The sequence below is a fragment of the Vidua macroura genome, chromosome 5 (assembly GCF_024509145.1).
Source record: "Vidua macroura isolate BioBank_ID:100142 chromosome 5, ASM2450914v1, whole genome shotgun sequence".
Lineage (NCBI taxonomy): Eukaryota > Metazoa > Chordata > Aves > Passeriformes > Viduidae > Vidua > Vidua macroura.
The window spans coordinates 67522833-67545016 of NC_071575.1; the positions used below are offsets into that span (position 1 = coordinate 67522833).

At 42.6% G+C, this 22184-nt stretch overlaps 1 protein-coding gene across 2 annotated transcripts; it reads right to left on the reverse strand.

Moving 5' to 3' along the window:
- Positions 1–5845: 5845 nt before the first annotated feature.
- On the reverse strand, positions 5846–12197 carry ECHDC3 (enoyl-CoA hydratase domain containing 3). 2 transcript variants are annotated; one of them, XM_053977692.1, is made up of 5 exons: positions 12103–12197; positions 11302–11423; positions 9054–9151; positions 8000–8200; positions 5846–6557 (listed from the first exon to the last, which is right to left on the reverse strand). In XM_053977692.1, the coding sequence occupies exons 1-5, from the start codon at positions 12180–12182 to the stop codon at positions 6228–6230; spliced, it is 831 nt and encodes a 276-aa protein (XP_053833667.1). In that variant the 5' UTR covers positions 12183–12197; the 3' UTR covers positions 5846–6227. The 2 variants fall into 2 exon arrangements, with proteins under 2 accessions (XP_053833667.1, XP_053833666.1); XM_053977691.1 differs by lacking the exon at positions 12103–12197 and adding an exon at positions 11510–11661 and having other exon boundaries at positions 5847–6557.
- Between the last annotated feature and the right edge of the window lie 9987 nt (positions 12198–22184).

The window sequence follows — 22184 nt, forward strand, 5'->3', positions numbered from 1 at the left end:
TCAGTCCTCTGCGTGGGTGCTCTGGAGAGCACCTCAGTGTTTCTCTTGCTGGGCCTTCTTTCAGAGAGCCAAATTCTCTCATTACCCTGTTCTTCCATCTGTTATGTCTCAGATTTGTGGACCCACGTAAGAATGAGTAGTTTAGTCATGTAAGAATCTTAGCATTTATTAAAACAAAATTAACCCTCAAGGAGGGAGAGAAAAAACAGAATAAAAGTTCTGACTTCACACTGAGGTCTCAGAACCAAACCAACAAACAAAAAAAGAAAAAACATGCTAGTGAGGTCCTAAAAGAGAAGGGAGATTAACTTAGAATTATTCACCATGTCTATATTTATACAATATCCTAACCTTCAGAATGGGGATTTTTAAAAATAGGATTAACTCCCTTAAACAATAGATTATAAAGTTTTATTAGCATGAAGGTTGTATTTCATTAAACAGGTACAAGAAACGAAATATTCATATCTAGACTGAAGACCACATTAAAGAATGACTTCATGTGTTCATTTCCTTTTTCCTTTCCCCCATGTTCTATATATGATTTACTAATTCTTTATTGTTTCTTTCCAGAAGCATCACTCACTGTCTACACTGAGAATGATATTGGGCCAGGAAGTGGAGACGACCAAAGCAGGTATATATTTCACTTTATCCTTGATGCTGACAGGGCAGAGTGGACAGGGAAAACATCACTCATCTTTCCAAACATGATTTCATCCACTGTAATTGTTTATAGGAGGACAGGTCTGGAATAAAACCTGAGTGCCACTTTGGAAGACCTCACGCCTTCTCTGTGATCAGCAGCTGAGGCAGCCTGAATGTCAACATTCCCTTATTGCAGGGAATGTGTCCTTAAAAACTCCTTCAGGAAGCAGAACTGCTTCTGCTCCCTCAGACATGGTCCATTACATCAGAGCTCCTGATGGGGCTCTAGCAGCTGAGTGACAGACGCAGACACTGACATCCATACCTGTGCTGCATTTCTGGGAGGGGATGTTCCCTCAGCAGGACTGGTGGATGAGATGGAGACCTAAATCTGTGTTAAATCCAACAGGTTAATCTGTACTGCCATCAAAGTGAGGTTAAAGAGTTGGTGGGAAATTTTATTTTTAGTTAGAGTCCACGGCATTACAAGTCTTGGTTTTGGCAGGCTGAAAAGACCCTCCTGCCTCTAGGAGGGAAAATTAAAGGTTCTCATATTAAGTAGCTTATGAACATTAGTCACGAATCAAACCCATTTTAGTAGTAGAAATTCCATTAATTATTTTATCATCTGGTTCTGTTTTAATTTCTTTGTCTATAATAACCATAATCAATAAAATATACAATAGCCCTATGATATTCCCACTATCATGACTCCAGGATACAAATATTTAAAATAAATGTTAATGCTTTAAAACTCATAGCATGAAAACTACTGCAGTTGGGCACATCAAATTTTTTCCCTTTCCAAATACACAGTTGTATTAGGGGTATATTTCTACTATTTTCTTTTTAGAAAATCTATGGTTTTGACAAAAATGATTCTTAATAAGCAGCCAGGAGGTGGTATATCATACTGTGGAGAGAGAGAAAGGTACAGCTCTGATGGCTTTTCCCTTCCTTTGCAAGTGTAAAGCAGGATGTGAATGCATTATTCAGGAGTGAAATTCAGAATTAGTATAATTGAGGTGCAATGCCAGTGGAATCAAGACAAATGAATCTTGCTCATTGCAGTACGAAATTTGTCCTATAGCTTTAGGTCTTCATGGAAATTTAACCATTTGTCTAGTGTCCTTATTGCTCAGATACAGCACCCAGCATTTCCATGAGATTATTTAAATGCAGAATTATTAGAAAAGTTTGCAGCTACAGAGATAGATGGATTTTACATAAAATCTCTGCTCTTTGTAGCAACACAGTGTGATATTGAGAAAGATAATGGTCAGAAAGTACATTGCCAGGCTTCTAATGAGAAACTGTTGACAGTAGAATTACCCCAACATTCATCAAAAAGCCAATAAATGTCAAGCAAGAGGCCGTTGATGCAGTAGCTCATAATTCCTGTTCAGAAGTCTCTGCAGTCACTTCAGGGTACGCCGTCATCCTGCATTTCTGCTGATTTTACCAGAAACTTTGTTGCTGAAGAAATACAAGGAGCAGGTGTCAGCATTCCGAGTGCCACTGCTACAGTGCCACGGGCTCACTGTGAGACCTCAGGCACAGCACATTTGGCCTCAATTTCCCCATCTGCAATACAGGAATGACAAGACAGGAATTACCCAGAGGCAGTTCTGTGAAGGACATGGTGCTGCCATCCAAATGCTCACAAATCATGAGCTAGGTGGTAAAAAGTCTGCTGCTGACTCCTGCCAATGAGGTAGCCATGTATTTTTAATGTTAACTACGTCCAGCTTTTTGGGCCTTTGTAGGACGTATTTGCAAGCTCTCTCCTCCACAGTACAGGAGATTACTTCAAACCAACCCCAAAGTAATTCTTACCCAGGCTGTTGAATTCTGGGTTGGGTGGCCTTAAGGAAACTCCATGAAGTTTATATAAAAACTTATATAAGCTGTTCTTGGGCTCTGTGGAGCACAGAGGGTATAAATACCTTGCCCATTACCCAAGTCTTCTGTTTCTACTTTCAGTACAATTCCCCAGGTGATGTGGTGAGGCAGGTCATTACCTCATCCATGAATTAGGAATAATCTTGTGCCTTGTGTTATTTGTCGCTGCTCCCTGGCTTTCCCTTCTCATCTCCCTTCTTCATGAGGGGAGCCTGAAGCTATATCCCACGTAAAATGATCACATCCTCTAGATTTTGCCTTTGTATCTTTTCTAAAATTTCCAGGTAAAAGCTCAAAGCCATTTCTTTAAGGCCTCCATTGACTCTGAGGCAGTTAATTCCATTCATGCTGGCAATTCGTTGCCGGCTTATCATGACTGGTTTCCATTCCAGCTGTTCCTGTGTATATGGATAGAAAATGTGTCCCTGTTGGTCATTTCCAAGGATAAGCTTTATCCTAGAGGCTGTATGCAGATGGAGCTGCACTTAGTTTCCAGAGCCACATGCTGTTAGGGTGACTTGAAACTAGGCTAATTACCTGGCAGACTTCTCTGCAGAGAGATTCTTTAATAAAAATGGAGGGGGTGACAAGGGATAGCATCCTTGCTATTTTGGGACAAACTCTTCCCTCAGGCAGCAGATAAACATGGTGATAAGGCTCCCAATCTATCATTTGATTTGCTGTTTCTTGGCTGTAGTACTCAATTAACAATTCTGGAACTGCTCTGTTTCCCAGGAATAGCCTGTAAATCCATTGAATTAAACAATAAGGGCAGATGTGGGCAAAAATAAAAAGCCCATGCAAGTCGGAAATGAAAAATTAAGTTGTTTTGTCAGTCTTCAGGGGCCAATGTAGGAATGTTATAAAATCTTCTGAAGGTTTTCTGTCTAGTGTTCAAGCAAGAGGGAAATGTTCCTGTGGATACCAACATTTTTAGAACTGGTGATTGCTAGTTACACAAGCACTACTGACAGAAGAAGGCAGAGTGGTTTGAAACTGAAAGAGGGTAGGTTCAGATTGGGTATTAGGAAGAAATTCTTTAATTTGAGAGTGGTGAGGCACTGGAACAGGTTTTCCAGAGAAGCTGTGGATGCCCCATCCCTGGAAGTGTTCAAGAGCAACCTGGTCTAGTGGAAGGTGTCTCTGCCATGGGGTTGGAATTAGATGGTTTTTAAGGTGCCTTCCAACCCCAACCATTCTAGGATGATGCTATAATTCTGTAATTATGTAATTACCTTACTACATGAAATAGTACAAATACTGTGAAAACTGACTTAAAACAAAAATATATTTTCTCTTGAAGATCTGAATGGAGTTAATAATATTGCCAAACTCTGTAGATGGCAATCAACTGTAGAAGAATTTCTGAATATCTGAAAGAGTGTGCTCATCTAAACTGTCACTCATGCTTTATGATGGCCAGTGAAACCGTTATATTACTGCAGTTAGCTGGAAAGGGCACTGCTCCGCAAAAATCAGATAATGTACTTATTTCTAAAAGCCTGGAACAAAAGAGCCAGTTGAGATTTGCTGAGTAGTTGCAAGATAGCCATTAAATATAAATATTTTTAAAAACAATTTACTCTTTCCTAATGCTTTTAGAGCAGCATGTGGGAACAGAGTCTAAGTGCAGCATCTTGCTGCATTGGAAAGGACATGATGAAGGTTATTGGGCTCCAGATTTAACTCTTCCATCTTGCAATTGTTCATAACAGTTTCTAACATATAGAAACTAAGAGAGTTTGTAAAAAACTTATCCATCTTTCCTGGTTGTAACAATAAAAAATTGTATTTTTAAAACAGCTAGTGCCAACGATGCACATTTTTCACATTCAATGTGAAACAGTGTAATGTTCAATTAAAGTTTAAGTTTCCATTCTTAAAATTAAAATTTGTAGCAGAAATGAAAATTTTGTTCTTTTGAACCTGTAGATGGAAAAGGGACTTGCTTTGTGGAACTGTATAATTGATATTTCCACATCTGGAGTTTTAGTAGCCATAGGTAGGATTAATTTGATCTAACTTAAGACATCCAAGTCTGCACCAAGCCCTTCAGGCTGCTTCTACTGTCAACAAAGAAAAAAGGTCCATCCATACTGTGATTCACATGGTCTTGCTTAGACATCTGTTTAAGGATGAGATGGATGAGCCCTCATGATTTGGCTATGTGGAACTTCGGAAAAAATGTGTTTGCTGGGAGGTCATCCCATGTTGATCTCCATGGATTGATACCAAGGCTCCTTTCATCCAGTACTGCCATCAACACATCCTCTGCAAATTTGCAGTTTCTGCAAAATTGGTGCAATGGCTGACACCCCAAATGGCCTGGCTTCAATCCAAACCAACCACGATCCAAGGAGAAATGCAAGTTTCTTCACCTGGGAAGAATAACCAGTACAGGATACCAGTACAGGTGAGGAGTGGACTGGCAGAGCAGAGTCCTGCTGAAAATGAACTCCCAGGGCATGCCTGGCTGAATCCAAGCCAGCAGTGCACTTTCATCACAGAGCAGACAAAACACACACTGAGCACTACTCACAGGCCAGCACATGGCAGGCCTATTTTGCTCTCCTCTGCTCAAATCTGGTGAAGCCATATTTAGGATTCAGCCCAGTTTTGGCATAACCAGTACAAAAGGGATCTGGAGAAACTGGAACTGGTCTACTGGAGGAATGCCAAACTGGTTACCCAGAGAACATGACCTACAGGGAGGGTGGAGGAAGTCAGTCTAGCACAGAGCAATCTAAGTGTGGTCTACATGCAGCCTGTGACTGCTTCAAGAGAGTTACACAGATAATGGAGCTAAACTTTCTCAATCATGCCAAATAATGAAACAAGGGGGAATGGCCAGAAAATGCTGCCTCAAGGCTCAGACTGGACATTAATAAAAAAATTCACCTGGAGGGTTGCAACTGATTACCCAGGGGAGCAGCTGAACCCCTTTTTTTGGAAGCTGTCAAGCCTTTAAATCCATGGCTGAACTGCTCCAGTGCTGGTAAAAGCTCAGCTTTGAGCACAAGGGTGGACTTCTCAATTAACATACAAGCCTGAAAAGTACAGCTGGGGCAAGACACTGCCTTTCACCCCAACCCATGCTCATCCTCCCTGCAGTCAACAAAACTCCCTAGAGCTGGGAGTTGAACTGATGGTGGAAAATCAGGATTTGTGAGAAACAAACTGCTGACACATACAGTTCACAGAAGATGTGAGGAGCAATGGACAACTGTGTTACAGGCTTCTGTCTCTAACACTCAAACAGTCCTGGAATCCATTATTACACGTACGACCATCATCTCTGGAGTGTTTCCAAGCCCTTCAATTCTCTATTAATAACAATAAATAACAATTCTCATCCAGAACTATGGAGGGGAGGTGATGAACAAGGTGATCTGAGATCCGTCTCCGCCCCTGTGACTCCCTATGTATCCCGAGACAGGTTAAACTGTTTTTTGCAGCACAGAGTCACTTCTAAAACCACAGATTAAATTCACTGCTATCAAAGAAAACCCATCTTCTTTGATTTTTCTTAACATTTATTACATACTTAGGGTAAATTTATTGTGTCTGGCATTTGTAAGAAGAGAAATTTAACTTTCAGTAACAATAAAAATATAGTTCCCAAAGGCAACTGCGTGAAGAATCATAAAGCACAGCTAAGGTTTGTTTAGAGACAGGACTCATTTCTTCTCCTCCTGAGAGTGTGACCAGACAGGCTTACGCTTCTGAACAAAGGCTTCAATTCCTTCCTGCCCATCTCTCAAAGTCAAATTATCTACCATGACCTTAGTAGTTATTTTGTAAGCAGTGTCAAGGTCCTGGGTTATCTGTCTGTAAAAGGTGGCTTTCCCCAAGGCCAGGACGGATTTGCTGCTTTCACAGATCTTCTGAGAGATTTTCATGGTTTCTTCTTCCAGCTTGTCTTCTGGTACCACCTTGCTGACGAGCCCGTGCATTAATGCTTCGTGGGCAGACAGAGGTTCACCTGTGAAAAGCATCTCCAGTGCCACCTGAACAAGGAAAAATATTGAACTAAGTCAACGCAACTCAGTGCTTTGCTTTGTTTGGGGAATTTCAGCCTACTCCTTCAAGTACAAGTTATTATTTTCACAAATGATTTAAGTCTTTTGGTCTTCTAAACTGCCAAGGACCTGTTAAAAGGTCTCAGCAAAGAGAAGGACTGGGTCCAAAGCTGGTCTCTTCAAACCTGCCTGCTGATTCCAGCTGTCCTAGACTGACACCCCTGGGTTTCTCTTCAAAAGCCCACAATCTCTAGTGCTTGCTGTAGGAATTAAGAGAAGTGGATCATTTACAAAGTCAAATGACTGAACTTGGTATTTTAAGTGCAGTTTTTGAAAACACCTGTCCTAGTTTTAAATATGGACTTTTTATAGCCACATTATTTCAGTCTCCTGCTGCTTCCAGCATCTGGGGCTTGAGGTTTGAGATTAAAAAATCCCCCAAATACTCAGTGACTATTCAATGCTGTGTATCAATAAAGTTTTCCAAGACTCCTGGAGCAATTGACCAATACCTGAATCATAAGAGCTGATTATTCTCATTAGCATCTTTGTACTGGTAGCTACAAACAATGGCAACTTCTTTTGTTAAAAGGTAAACACCACCAATTCTGGGAACTGTAGGGAATGTTCTTATTGCTTTGAAAAGTGGCACAGAGAAAAGTATTTCCCACACATTTTAAAAACGTAATTCTACAGCCCAGAAATACTAACTCAGAAACAGCTGCAACTGCACACGAGAGCAGATTTGGAAAAATCCCCCATGGACTCTTATTTGAACAGGACGTCCCTGCAGATAGGAAATTTCAAGCTGAAGCTTTTATCCAGCAATGGGATGTGTGCAGTTCAGTCACTGCATCTCAGCAGAGCCCTGCTGGGCTTGGACCGTCTGCCTGCATGAATCCCATTGGCTTTACAGGTTGTACTATTTTTTATGCAGTGAGAGATGTGCAGCCACAATCAGTAGGACATAAAACAGGAAGATACTATAGGAGGGTTTTAGGTGCTATTTAAAGTATCTTGATCTACAGCCAGGCAGATCCTGCTGGCAGTGAAATGTCATTGCCTGACAAGAATTGATGCCTTGGTGGGATTGTTATCCTAAACTTGCAGGGGTTTCCTCCTCAGGGGAGAACATCATTGGCTAAAGCCCTGAGCTGTCTGTTGGAAAGGAAAGGGATTGCTGAGCTGGTGGGCTGCTGGGACGAGCTCGTGCTGGTTGGAGTCACATCAGTAGAAAACTGCCTTTCCTAAACAAGAGTTCACCCTTTATTATTTTTCCCAGTCCAAAGAGTTATGGAGGTGCCTTTTGAAATAAAGTATTTTGAATGTTGCGCTGCAGGAAAATAAAGTTTAGGCAATGGAACTAAAATTCCTGACATGTGAACCAACTTTTTGCAAAATTATGAAGAATATCTGGAAAGGAAGTTTACCTTTCTTGGAAGAGATCTGCCCAAGGCCACAGCTGGTGTGGAGCAGAACAGCCCAATGTTTACTCCAGGAGTAGCAAACTGAGATTTCTCACTTGCCACTGCGATGTCACAGCTTGCCACGAGCTGGCAGCCAGCTGCTGTAGCCAAGCCGTTTACTTTGGCAATCACTGGCACTGGAAGTTTCTGGATTAAAGTCATAACCTGCATGCACAAAAGAGGGGTCAGTATAGAAATTCAGGATGACACAATCCTGTTTTGGAAGCCATCACAAGTACCTTCCTCTCTACCAAAAAAACCCCAAACTTTTGGATCTTGGCTCCTTTCTGATGAAAGGATGATGAAGGGCCTGTGGCTTTCACACAGCTTTTACAGCATTCCTTAAATATGGGCTCAGCAATGTCTTAGAGATTATTAGTACTGGAGGAACTAGAACAAAAGGTTTCAAAGTACTCACTGTTGTCACACTGTGGAGGATTAGGGGTCAAATTCTAGCTCCATCACTATCAAAGGGGATTTTGCCATTCTCTCCAAAGGCTCCAGGATTCACTTTAACTTCCCCACATCCCTGACCTGTGTCTTTAACAAGAACTTGGACAACCAATGAGTCAGATCTTACTTTCACATTGTCTACTTGTTGTTTAAGCTGATCCTGAAATTGTAACTAAATAAGTGCTGGGAAAGAACATTTGATCATAAGTGATTTGAAACTGGTTATCCCTTGACTTCTAGAAAAGACATTGCCCGAATACTCAGCTGAAAGGAACACCGGCTAAACTAAGGAACACACCTTGACTGTGCCCATTGTTGGAGACTTGCACATGGGCATTCTAGCCCTTCTATTTACATGCAGAGAAATCCAGGGCAAACATAATTTCACCAGGATCAGGCATTAAAATAGCAAAGCAGCAAAAATCAAGGAATCTGAAGGAATTGGAAAGAATCGGAAGGAATAACCTGTACTTTAGCAAGCAGATGACCAATGCTGTCCCTCCTTAAACCAATGCTTGCTCTTAACACCAGGCAATGGCAGAGGCACTCAAGAAGAACTGCTTACCTCTGCACATAATTCAAATACTTGGGAATGATGCTTCACATCATCTTCACTTGACAGTTCCTTTAAATCATGGCCGGAACAAAATACAGGTCCTTCAGCTGCAAAGAATTTCAGGGAAAGTCAGTCTGAAGTAATAAAGAAATCAGGGGTTGCAGCATATCAGTGTCCCAGCTAAAGGGATGTCAATGACATGTCAATGTTCAAAAAGGAGTTTGGGGAGGGAGTTTTGAACAGAATTCCAAAATACTGCCTTCTGGGTTTTGTGGCAACTTTAGGAGTTGCAGCAAGTTGCTGCAATGCAACATTTAAGCACAGTAACACCCATTACCACTTTTCAAGGTCTCTTTTACTTCCCTTACACTTAAGTCAGTTAGAAAGAATGCACTTCACCTCTGGGCCCAGTTTTGTGTCAGAATGTTCAAAACAGCTCCTCAGTACAACACAAACTTATCAGCTGGAGCAAGGCTGGAGTTCTCTGCTCTCAGACTGATAAATATACTTAGTCCCTATTTATTGTATCCAGAATTAATTATTAACTTTTGCTAAATAAGCATCAGTATTTTTTTTGTCATGGTGTTGAAGGTCACAATGGAAAAAGAAAGAAAAAAGGTTATTCTGCTACAGGAGAACCAGAAGGGTTGTTGGAGTGTTTTCTCCACTACTAAACTGTCATCTAGAGAAGCCCCAAAAGCATGTTTAGGGTTTGGGCGGCAGAAGAGGAGCTATCTGTGGAACTAAACTTTGGATTTGCTAAGATCAAAACACTCTATAAAGGTACACAATCTTCACAATAGTTTTGCTCTGTTGTGTGACTACCTGCCACTAGAACGAACCAATGTGATGCTTTCCAATCCTTCAGAACTTCTCAGATATTTGTATGGATGTGACATTTCCAGCTACACTTATGCAGATCAAACCTTACCTATCGATTTGTTTCTTATGAATCAGATTATTGAGACACAATCTATCCACAAATAACCAGACAAATGTCAGTCAACTCATGGGGTTGGCAATATATATTTGGAGATTAATTATATCTGCCTTTGAACCTCATTGAAGAATCCACTGCAAAGTCTGTGTTAAAGGCCCAAAGCATTCTCTGAGGAATCTTTTATTTTCTTGAAATTTCTTCTTTTGTGTTTTATTCAGCACGGCAATTAGAAATAAACAGGAACATGCGATTTCTAAAAAACTAAACGCAATTGTGCTCACAAACTCCCAGAGCACTGTACTCCCAAAGAAGAGCCTTCAGTCTTTTGCAAAATTTCTAACTGCTGTTTGAAATGAGGGATTTGTATATTTAAACTCACTCCTGTGAAATCAGCTCTCTTCTACTCTTGTGTGTGTGCCCTAACACACAGAGTTTTCTCCTATGTATCAGAAACAGCATGATCCTAAATTAATAAACCAATTTATCTGAGACGTTTGGAAGGGGGCAGAGGAAGGTTACCTTAAAATAGCAGAGGAAAAAAAGATGGCTTAAGTACGGCTCACTTTTCATTATTTTTAAGAACTCTACAGCTTAATATGTAGATGGCAGGAAACTAACAGGCTCTGGGAGAGGCTGTTTTACATCTGTGGGTCATGGGTGTCTGTCTCTCTTTCACTGGAGTGTTTTTAAAAATAGTTCTGACAAACCACTGGCAATGATGAGGCTGATCCTGGCTAAGAGCAGGGAAGCAGAGCACTTGATTTGCAGAAATCCTGTTTTTTACTATAGTCTGTCAACAGGGCAACAAGTGCCATCCTCCCTTTGCCTGTTCCTGCACAAAACCCCTATGTGGGGATGTTAATGCTTTACTTTGTTAACTCCTAAAACTTTTTATTAGTTTGGCTTTTGTTCTGCTTAAAGTATTCCTTATGTACAATCTTAAAACCAATTAACCCTGACCCTAAACTGCCGAGTGTAAACACACTCATACCCCCACCAAAATACTGACATTTTGAAACGTGTTAATGCTTAGACAAGTTGGCCAAAACCAAAAGCGTAACAAAACCCCAGTCAGTCGTTAGTGCTGAGTTAGGAATGAGGAATTAAGTTCTGGAGAGGGGAAGCTGGGATGAGTAGAGAGGAAGAGCGTGACAGGGAGGCCTGCCGGGTGCTGACAGCCGCGGGAGACCACGGGAACATTAGGGAAACACACAGGTCCCTTCCCGGCCCGTGTCCTGTAATTCCCAGCGAGGTTTGGGTTTCGGCTCCGCGTTCGCCGGTGTGTGCCCCTGCCCGCCCGGCCGGGTGCCGCGGTACCCGCGATAACGATGACGCGGAGCTCCCGGCTCTTGACGTCGTGCAGCAGGTCCCGCCGCAGGCTCTGCAGCATGGGCAGCGACAGCGCGTTCCGCCGCCGCGGGTTGTTCAGGACGATGGTGCTGCAAAACCCGTGAAACACAGCGGGGTTACGGTCACCGAGCTCCCAACGCGGCCGCGTCCCGGAGCCCCCGGCGCCCCCGCTCACCGCACGCCCCCCGCCTGCCGCCGCTCCGTCAGCGGCTCCGCCGGCGGGGCCTGCCCGGCTCCCGCGGCCGCGGCGCTGCTGAAGGCGGCCGTGAGGGGCCTCCGCAGCCGGCACAGCCGGGCCGCCATCGCTGCGGGGTCGGGCCCGGCCGGGCCGGGCAGGGGCGGAGCGGGCCGGGCGGGAGGAGCTCCGCGGCACCGGGGTTGGCAGCGCGGCCCGAGCCCGGCCCGGCCTGGTGCTGCTGCCGGGGCACAGGATGGCAAAATCGATTAGGCTGGAAAAGACCGCTGAGACCGTCGAGCCTGACCTATGACCAAACAGCACCTTGTCAACTAGACCATGGCACTGAGTGCCACGGCCACGTTTCCTTAAACACCTCCAGGGATGGTGACTCCACCACCTCCCTGGATAGCCCCAGTCACTCTTCCTATGAAGAAATTCTTCCCAATGTGTGACCCAAGTCTCTCCTGTCACAGCTTAAGATCATAACCTCTAGTCCTGTCGCTGGTTGCCTGGGAGAGGAGCCCGACCCCCACCTGGCTCCACTCTCCTGTCAGGCAGTTGTAGAGAGTGAAAAGTCCCCCCTGAACCACCTTTTCTCCAGGCTGAGCCGCCCCAGCTCCCTCAGCTGCTCCTCTTCAGACTTGTGCTCCAGCCCCTTCCCCAGCTCCATTGCCCTTCTCTGGACCTCTCCAGCAGCTCAGTGCCCTTCCTGAGCTGAGGGGCCAGAACTGGGCACAGCACTCGAGGTGTGGCTCACCAGTGCCCCTGGTGCTGCTGGACACGTCATTCCTGGAACAGACCATCCACACAGAGCCTCCCTCCGTCCTGCTCTCAGACCTGACTCCTGCACTGGAAGGCATGGGTGGGCAGTGCTGTCATTAATGAGTAGCTGGGGTGTTGGAGTGCACTCAGAAATGTGATAATTACTTCAGATCCCACTGAGCACTTTCAGCTGTTACCATGGGATGGAGATTAGGACTGTGCTGAGCAAACTTGTCAGTGGCACTGGGGTGGAATCTGTCATGACAGAGAGGACAGCAGTGTCATACAGAGTAAATGACGTTGCTTTGAGGCCCAGAGTAACTGGCATGAGATGAAATTCAGTTCTGCAGGGCTACTTGGGAGCTACGAAAGTAATAATTTATTCACTGGGAACTCATCATCTAGAAATTGCCATGGGAAAGGCCTTGTGTGTTCTATTTGGTTCTACAGAGTCAGTCTCTAGTCCATATGATGCATTCAAGAAGAAAAAAAAATGGCAAATGTGATTTTAAGAGGTGGTTTGGTGATTTTAAACTTCAAATGTAATTTTAAAATTCAGAGTATTTTAGGGACTTAGAGGTACATTCACAGCTTCTCTTGAATATTGTTTATGCTTCTGGTCACCTGTGTTCCAGAAGTCAAGCTAAAAGAGAGGAAGTCATGTTGCTGAGGCAGCTGGGGAACAGTCTCATCTGCCAGGAGATGCGGACAAGCCAAAAGACCAAGCAGCCTTTTTCCACATGATACAGGTACCCTAAAATGGAATAGATTTATGTCCAGCATATGCTCCTTGTAAATGTAAATCTGTGCTCCTGCTTCCTGATCTCCCTGTTCTTGTGAGTTGTTGCAAAGTACTTTTAGGTTCCCAGATGTGTCTCCAGTTTTTGTCAGTGTCTGTTGAACTCCTGCCGCTTTTTTGACTGTAGTGGCAATTCAGGCTTCTCAATTGTGAACATCAGCCTCATAAAAGAACCATTTGAATTTTGTGTTTGGTAATATATTTACTTACACAGATATTAACAGCATAGTATGGAGATGCACTTTCTGCTTACTGATTTTATGTTGCCTAACACAATGACCCCTCAGAGTCCTGGGCTTTGTGGCTCTACAGTAAGAGGCACAGTAGGTTTATGTATATTTATGTACACTTTTCAGTGTTGAAGGTCACTGTCAGACCTGAGAGCTAATTCTGCTCTGGGTTTTCCTCATGTGACAATTTTCTTTTTCTCAGGGTTGTTTGTACCTCATGGTCATTCACTGAAAAGTTCTTCCAAAATTTACTTTTAATATGCAGTAGGAATTTGTAGACGAAAAAAAAAAAAAAACATTTAGAAGCAGATGAGATTATCTTATATAGAGCTCAGCAGTTTCAAAGTCCCTGCTTGGTTTGGCAAAGGCCAGCACATTGAGAACACAACGTGTGCTGCTCTGGGAGGAGTTCCCAATCCCCTGAAACTCTGACCACTGACCTCTTTCAAACTTGTGAATACCACCTGATTTTTTTTTTTTCTTCCAGTTCCTTCTCTTTCTCCATCTGCTTGTCCCTTTTCTGTCCATTTCCAAGGAAAGAGTATTTTTGCAGTCTTCTCCAAAAAGCTTATTTTTTATATAATGTTTCCAGTTCTCTGGAAAGAAGTCAGTTCTTAACTTTGATTGACAACCTCATGTTTCCTTTCACACCCACCCCCATTACAGATTGTTTTTTGGCTGCAGTTTCCCCAATGCATTTAGGGGACCTGCTGCTGCCTTCTCTGAGAAAGTACTGAAAAAACTTTATGATTTCAGGCAGATTTCCTTTTCATAGCATTTGCCAGCAGCATTATGGTTATGGCTGAGCTCACAGTTTCAACTGGAGACAGCCAGAAGCCAGGATTGCAAGTACCAGACGGGGCTTTTCTAACCTTTAGCTTTATTGATCCTCATAAAAAATAAAAAGGGAGATTACAAAGGACATGGTGTGACTTCATCTTTCATGACGTGACCTCCATTCCAGAAACTCTCAGAGTATCACACTGTGCAGGAAAAGATGTTTGAGATTCAAGTGTGCTTAGCTGCTCTAAAGCCCTCTGTGCTCTCCATTGTCATGTCTCTAGATAGCATGCATGGACAATAAAGATACAGGATCCCTTCCTTCATGAAGCACAGGTATTTATTTGGGTCTTTATTTCCTTGGCTTTCAGTGAGCCCAGATGGGATATGAATCTTGCAGGAACACCTGCTGCTATAAATAGCAGGTCCACCCAGGGCAAGGCAGACCTTGTTGGGATGCAGCTGAAATGTAAAATACATTCACATATGTAAATTAGTAAATTTATCCATAAAGACAATTCTATTAATTGGAATGCTATGATGAAAACTTGGGACTATTTTATGTAACATGAGGCAGACATATTCTTAGCAGAGTTTCATGCAAATTATCTCTTGTCAAACGCTGGCATTCCCAGAGGGTCTTGTGACCTGATTTTCAACACTGCTGAAGGCATTCAAATCCCACTGGGAGCCAGAGGGGTTTGGCACCTTAAGAACTCAAAGACTGCTTAATTCTGCTCAGGTGTGTAGTAGTTCCAGGATAACAGGGAGAGCAAGGTCCTGTTCTTGCACCCAGGCCAAGGAAAATCATTTATTTCTCTGCTTTGTAAATTCTGCTAGCAAAGAGGTAGACTAGTGCATCATGGTTCCTCTGATGTGGAACCCTCCAGGACTGACTAAAGAAAAGATGAAAAAAGATTTTGCATTTTTGTTTCCATTTAGCAAGGATTCTGAGCTGAGTCCCAGCACCATGGGTGCTGTCTGTGTAACATTTTTATTGTGTCCTTAGACAATTTGTGTTTTCTATATTGCTATTAGGATAGAAAGAGCACAGAAACTTCAGGAAAACACTTAAATGTGCTGGGATTTTCTAAAGGCATAAAACCCTTTTATTCTGTCCACACCTCAAATTCCCATGACCCTGCTACCAAACCTCCTTTGAGTCCTAGCCCTAGGTTTTTTTCTTTGAAAAATCTGGGAAAGGTAATTTGTATATCAGCCTTCTCTTTATAGAGGCTCTAATTACTAATTATGAAGTAGTAATTAAAAATCAGTTACAGGATTAATGTATAGGAGACTATCAGAAATTTTAGCATGTACTTTAAGAGAAAGTTATATTAAAAAAAATTATTATTCTGCTAAAAGAAAATATTTTAATCCAGTTTTAACTTCATGACTGCCATCGAGAATTTGCAGCAGCCTGTGAACCAGGCTAATCAGTCAGGCTGCCAGTCAGGCTCAGATCAGGTCCTTCCCTGGCAGTACTACTGCCTCCTGCCTTTACATTTAGCATTCCTTCCACAAACAATCCAGTGTCCTGTTTGCTCTTGACATTAAACATGAAGCTCCCAGAGTCACTTCTGCTGCAATGTCTTGCAGTTACTGCTCAGAGCTGTTTCCCAGACACTGTGTGGCAGCACTGCTCCACATAATGGGTGCTTCTTATTTTCCCTTCTGCTTGTGAACCAGGTGATCGACCAAAGCCCTACACCCATCCCTGCTCCTCTTTATTTGCTGTCTTTCTTTTATCCTCCCCACACTCATCTTTTATCCTATATTGTCCTCACTGTTAAAGTGATTTATATTTTCCTGGCGTTAACATTAGATTTTTTTTTGTATGTGAGATTTTTAAGATGTGAACAATGACCAGAATTATAAAGTATGTGAGGTTATAACAGGCTTGGAAAAAAGATGATATTCTTTCCTTCCCTCAGAGGATCTAACCTTAGGTTCCCAATTTAGACACTTAATCCTGCAAGGCTGTCTACACAACCAGTAGAGACATTCTCTCCCCTGCAGGGCTGAGCAGTGTCTAAATGAGCTCCCGGTGCCTCTCCAGGCTCCTCCTGCTCTCCATTCATTGCACCGGTGTCGGGGTTTAACCCCAGCTGGGGACTCAGCCCCGCGCAGCCGCTCACTCGCTTCCCCCAACAGGATCAGGGAGAGAGTCAGAAGAGTAAAACTGAGGAAAGTCATGGGTTGACATAAAGACAGTTCAATTGGTAAAGCAAAAATTATGCACAAAAGGAATTCATTTCCCACTTCCCATGGGCAGTCGGGTGTTCAGCCATCCCCAGGACAGCAGGGCTCTGCCAAATGTAACAGTGACTTGGGAAGACAAACACCACCACTGAAAATGTCCCCCCATCCTTCCCCCAGTTTTACATGCCACTCATGACCCCATATGGTCTGGGATATCCCTTGGGTCAGTTGGGGTCAACTGTGCTGGCTGTGTCCCCTTGCACCCCTGGCCTCCTCACTGGTGTGGTAGGGCAAGGAGCACAGAAGGCCTTGACCTTGTGTAAGTCTTGCCCAACAATAACAAAAACATCCATGATCTATCAACTGATTCCAACATAAATCCAGCCCCATACAGGGTACTCTGAAGAAAACCAGCTCTGTCCCAGCCCAAATCATCAGCAGGGAACCAAAGTAGACTGGCCTGATGCCTCTTGCAGGGCATGTGAACTTTCTCCTCATCCACACGAAAGGTACAAATACTGACCTAAGCCCAAGGACCTCAAGGGAAGAAGGAAGTACCAGAATCCTGTCAGCCTGATGGTTCTCTAACTGTATCTCGGGATTCACTTCCAGATGTCCGTGCCTCTTTGCTGTGGTTACAGACAAAAACATTGCTGTGAACAAAGAGATAAATTGTAGCTACCGTTTGGGGCCAAGAGCAAAAGTTTGCCTTAAGTTGACCATAGTTGGGAACACCCTCTATTGTGGCCTGGTTTTGCTCCAAACCCCTTCTGCAAATGACAGTTCTCACCACAAAATTGCACCTTCTACCCAGCTTATCCCTGCCTCTGCTAGTAATTACTTTACTGTAGCAAAATACATTGAATTTTCTGGACTCTTCTGCTTCACCTGTTTCCTGCTCCTTGGCCAATTTTCAGCTAGTTTCATTTTCTTTAAATCCTTTTTACCTCATTACAACCATCATATAAGAACTAGATAAAATATTATTTTTTTTCAATTAAAGTGGATTTTTATCCAATAAGAATACCAGTCTCTTACAAATGAACACAAGAATGACAGAATCCTAATAGTTAATGGCTCCTTGGCACCACCAACATCAGAAGCTTCACAGGGATAACACAGACAACATCCACCTTGAGTAGAAAAGTTTATGAAGTCTCAGAAAACATTAGTTCAGTGAGGAGCTGAAGTCAGTCATGTCCATACCACACTGGGGCAGGAGGAGGAGAAGGGGAAAGTTTTTATGTGTCCTTGTAACATTTCTTGCAAGGGGCTTGACACAGAACGCTGCTCATTACTGGGTCAGTGGTGACTTACATATCTCAATGGTGTGTATTTTACCTTATCTTACATCTAATCTCCCCGGTGTTGTGTCAGACCTGGCAGCCAGGAGGCAGGGTAACGAGCCACCAGGGAAGCTGCCAACTGCTCGTGTGCATTTTCTTTATGGAAGGAAATGCCGGGCTGCAGGTTGGGCTCAGACCATCCAGCTGGCCCTGATACTCTCACCACACACTTCCATCTTATCAAGGCCACACATGTTAAATTCACAGTGTGTTGGCACAAAGGAAGGGGCGATGGCCTGATCCAACACAGCTGTCTGATATTGTGGAGAAACATCCTGTAACTCTCTGTGTCAAAGTGCTTGTGGTTCCTGTTTCCAAGCAGAGGAAGCAGTAATACATAATGAGCAAAGAAAATTATTCTGTGTTTAGGAAATACTAACCCACAAATTAAAAGGGGCATTTTTTATAATTAAGAATTATTTTTAGTTTTTAAAGAAAAAGAAAAAGCTTCAGGAAATTATGTCTGCCAGTCCCCTGGATCTGTCAAGGAGATTGGAAGAGATGCTAAAAGTTGCCAGAAAATTATTGCTGAAGAAACAGGCAGAAATGAATGCTTGCCCTGAGGAAAAGGCTACAGCCCAGGCTCAGTGGTGCTCTCTCTGGTGTGACCTCCTGACCAGTCCATGGGTGTGCCAATTGATACACAGCTCTCAGAGCTCTCACTCAGCCAGGAGCTACAGGCTGTGGAAGGGAGCTGAGACTTGGGGTGTTTGTGTTTGTGCCACACAGACACACTGGAGAGAGGATTTACATACATGGGAAAATTCAGGTTATTTTAACAGTGCATGACAGAATAAAAATTAGCTGTAAACCATGTTTACTGGTCTGGTAGTTGAAGAAATAACCCGCGTTGATTGGATAAAAATCCCTAACACTCCATGTCACTTGCCCTCCTGCTTCTCCCCCATCCCTTCAGTCCTCCTGACCATTCCCTGAGCAAATGTGCTCTGGTGGGAAGAGTGCAGGCTTTTGGCAGGCCAAACACAGCAGTGAAGTCCAGTGAAGTCTGTGACTTCTTTCTAATTTGAGGTGGTAATTTGGGTCTCCAGTCTCTGTCTGGTCTTTGGTGTTCTTAGGAGAGGTGGATACTTAAGATCACTGAGAACCCCAGCCTGCTGTTAAATGTAGCAGGAGACAGACAGTCTGATCCTATTTCCACAGGAAACCAGGCTAAAATAACTTTCACAATCTTGTTAAACTCCTACATTTAAAATGACGCTGTTGTTTTTATGAATAGCCTCCTGCACAACAGCAACACTACAGTGAACTAGAGATTTTCATCATTATCCATCTGTTTTATTGAGAGCTGAACCAATTAGTACTGGAAAGATTCTTAATATGGCAATGGACTTATCAATTATCAATGAACATTTTAATGAACTAATCCCATTAGTGATTTTTTAGAGTTTCATTTATTTTAAACAGCTGACTGACTAGTTTATCTTTGTTTTTATTCACTTTTTCATTCCACTTCTATGAGAAATTTGGGCTTGGGCTTCACAAGACAGCAGGAGAGACGTACATGCTGATTTGTCCCTCTCTTCTCATCAGAGGCAAGGAAATCAAATGCTTCCTTGATTTACATCCTGCTTAATCCCACTGACATTAATTTACCTAAATCTGGGTACATGATTTGTTCAATTAGACCTGTACAGTATGCAAAATATGAGGGTTTGGCTAGGTCTCTTTGAAATAAAGTAGTTTTATTTATCAGTTATTTTTAAACATGGCCACCTCCTTTTCTCCTTCATCAGTGTTTATATGCATAGTTCTGGAGGAGGCAAAAGAAGATCATTCCTAAGTAGTAAACTTATTTAAATTTGGACTTCAGTGATCCTTGTGGGTCCCTCTGAACTCAGGATATTCTGTGTTTGTGGGTTTTTTTTTTTTTTTTTTTTTTTTTTTTTTTTTTTTTTTTTTTTTTTTTTTAATTTCTTCTTGTTTCAGGAGTACCTTTTGTGCTTGGCATTCAGCTCTGGCAACTTGGGTGCCTTAGCTGACACTACTATTCCCAGAAGGAAACCTTCAGGGAGATGAACAGCATGTATTTGGACATCTGAGACAAACTAAATAGGATTATATGAATTAATTGCAGCTGCAAAGTTTTTCAAGTTCTTCACGTTTTTCATGAACATACAGATTTGGCTGTTGACAGTGGCACAAGGTTTCATTTGAATTGCTGAGGATGGAAGAGTTTCTGGCTTTGCAAGGCAGCTGAATCCCAGTTCAGTTTGAAGCTGGTGGCTGGATTCTTACAGATTTCTCTGTCATCTTGTTTCCATTGCTGGACCTGGCACAGCAATTTTCAAACATTGATGCTCATGGCAACTTTGGGATGTGCAGTGCCATCAGACTGGACTGGATCTAGATGATCTTTAAGGTCCTTTCCAACCAACACATTCTGTGATTCCGTGATAATATCATCTGTGCAGTCTCAGAGTTGTAACAGTACAAAAAGGAATTTAGAGAGCACCTTGAATCCCCAGTGCTCCCAAAATTACAGAGGTACATAATGGCCCAGCTTTTTGATACTGGAAGACCAACTACTTTTCTTCAGTTCACATTAGCACTAATCAGTTGTCTAGATCTGGATCAATCCATAGAAGTGAAATTACAGGGACATTAGGGAGGTAGTAAATCATGTTTATTTCACCAGTGCCTAAGGCTGAGAAAGTACAAAGCTCTCCCCAGAAGACACTGTACTCCCTGCTCCAAAAAAGCTCAGCGCTGGAGAAAAGTAGCTGAATGTGTTTGTAATGTGAAGGTTGTAATTTGAGAGCAAGCACGTAGTACCTTGGTGAGGCAAGAGTTTGTTTGAGAATACAAAGAGAAAGAGGAGAGAAAGGAGAAGAGACACTGGAAAGAGGATTGTTGGAGTAACAGTCCCAGGAGTGGAATGAAGCTGATGTAAGAGATTTTGAGCACAGGGGCTGGAACAAACAACCACTGAACGTGCGTGAATGTTGAGCCAGCACTACAGAGTGGCTCTGGGGGTGGCTGTCACTCCTGCCTTGACAGCTGCTCTCATGGCTTGCTTCTTCCCATCTGAGAGCTGGTTCCCCCAGAAATGGGGATTGTTCTCAGTATAGGTGTATGCCAGAGCATCTATATTTAATTTCTTTTTTTCCCCCAGACTTCCTTTTAAAGCAGATTTAAGGAGTGAAACACACAGAGTACACAGAGGGACATCTGCAATATTATGTTGAAAATACTGCTCCAGATCTCAAGTTTAGGAACTAAAGGTGGGTATCCACATGCTAAACTGGAGAAACTCTAATGCTGGTTTGAAATGAGATCTGGCTGCTCAACAGCTTCACTGATGAGATGTTTTGATAGCCCCTTGTTTCTTCACTATATCAGCTCTAGGATACCTCAGGATTTGACCTGTGCTGAGGGAGTTCTGTAACACACTGAGCTCTCTGTCTGTTTCTTCCATCTGCTCAAGCAGGGATTAGAATTTGTCTTGAGGAATCCCCATTTTCTTTTTATAGCTTCACACTGATTCACTATGGGAAGGGGTCAGTTATGAGGAATGTTGCAGGCTCCAAACTACATCCTGCTCAGCTGCACACCTACATCTTCCACTCATTTGTAAAAAAAGACTGACATGCATGCAAGAGGGTAATTTGGTTCTGTTCCTGTTATTAGACCTGCATGACTTGATATTACTCAGAAATAGTTTCTGGCTTTTGGACGCCTGTTATTATCATTAGAGGTCTTTACTACTCTTTGTAGGAAGAGGCGGGCTTTAGATGAAGAATAATTCTCCATATCAAGTTCTACTCTTCCCTTTCCAGTTATATCCAAACGTGACAGCTGGAACAAAAAAGCCAGTCTCCTTTCTTTGTATGTTCAGGTAATTTGTAGCTGAATTCTGTCCAAGATTACAAATATACCAAAAAATGTGGAGGTTTTTTTGACCTATTTCTTTGATCCAATTCCCATCCCCCAGAAGGAAATCAAGCAATTCAATCCAGCAATAAAAACCATAAGGAACAAAGGATTATTTTAATGTTTTGTTTTTTTTTTTTAAGTATACCTACTTTAAAACTCTAGGTGTAGTTGATTCAGCTGGGGGTAGGAGAATGCAGTGGATGAGCCCATCTCAGTGTCCCTTCCAGTTCTGTTTTCTATGATGATTGGGAAAAGGATAATTATCAGCAATATCCAGTGTGAACACAGGAGCAGATTTGGAGTGCTGCCTGACTGCAAGGTATTTGTCTGACACTCATTGTCATTGCATGAGAACGCTTTACTAAGCATTGAAAATATTCCATTACATGGACCATCTCTGGCAAAAATACACTGTCTGATGTTTTGTGCTCTGTATAAATGCCAAGTGTTTAACACATGGACACACAATGCTACCAAGCTGAAAACACTAAAACCTATAAACCCTTGATTCTTATTTGCAACAGAAATACCAAGAATCTTTCAGTTTTAAGAATCTTTAAGAATCTTTAATGTAAACACTTTTGGTATGGATGAGCAATGACAAAGGTGTTTTTTTCTTTTCAAAAATAGATAACGACCTTAGGACTAATGAGACTGAT

Bases quoted from the DNA above. Each gene is read 5' to 3' on its own strand.
- ECHDC3 (XM_053977691.1), bottom strand. From the start codon at position 11,637: ATGGCGGCCCGGCTGTGCCGGCTGCGGAGGCCCCTCACGGCCGCCTTC. The intron at 11,424-11,509 runs GTGAGCGGGGGC...CGGGTTTTGCAG, and splicing joins CGGCAGGCGGGGGGCGTGCG to CACCATCGTCCTGAACAACC. The intron at 6,558-7,999 runs GTAAACTTCCTT...TTCCTTGTTCAG, and splicing joins GCAGATCTCTTCCAAGAAAG to GTGGCACTGGAGATGCTTTT.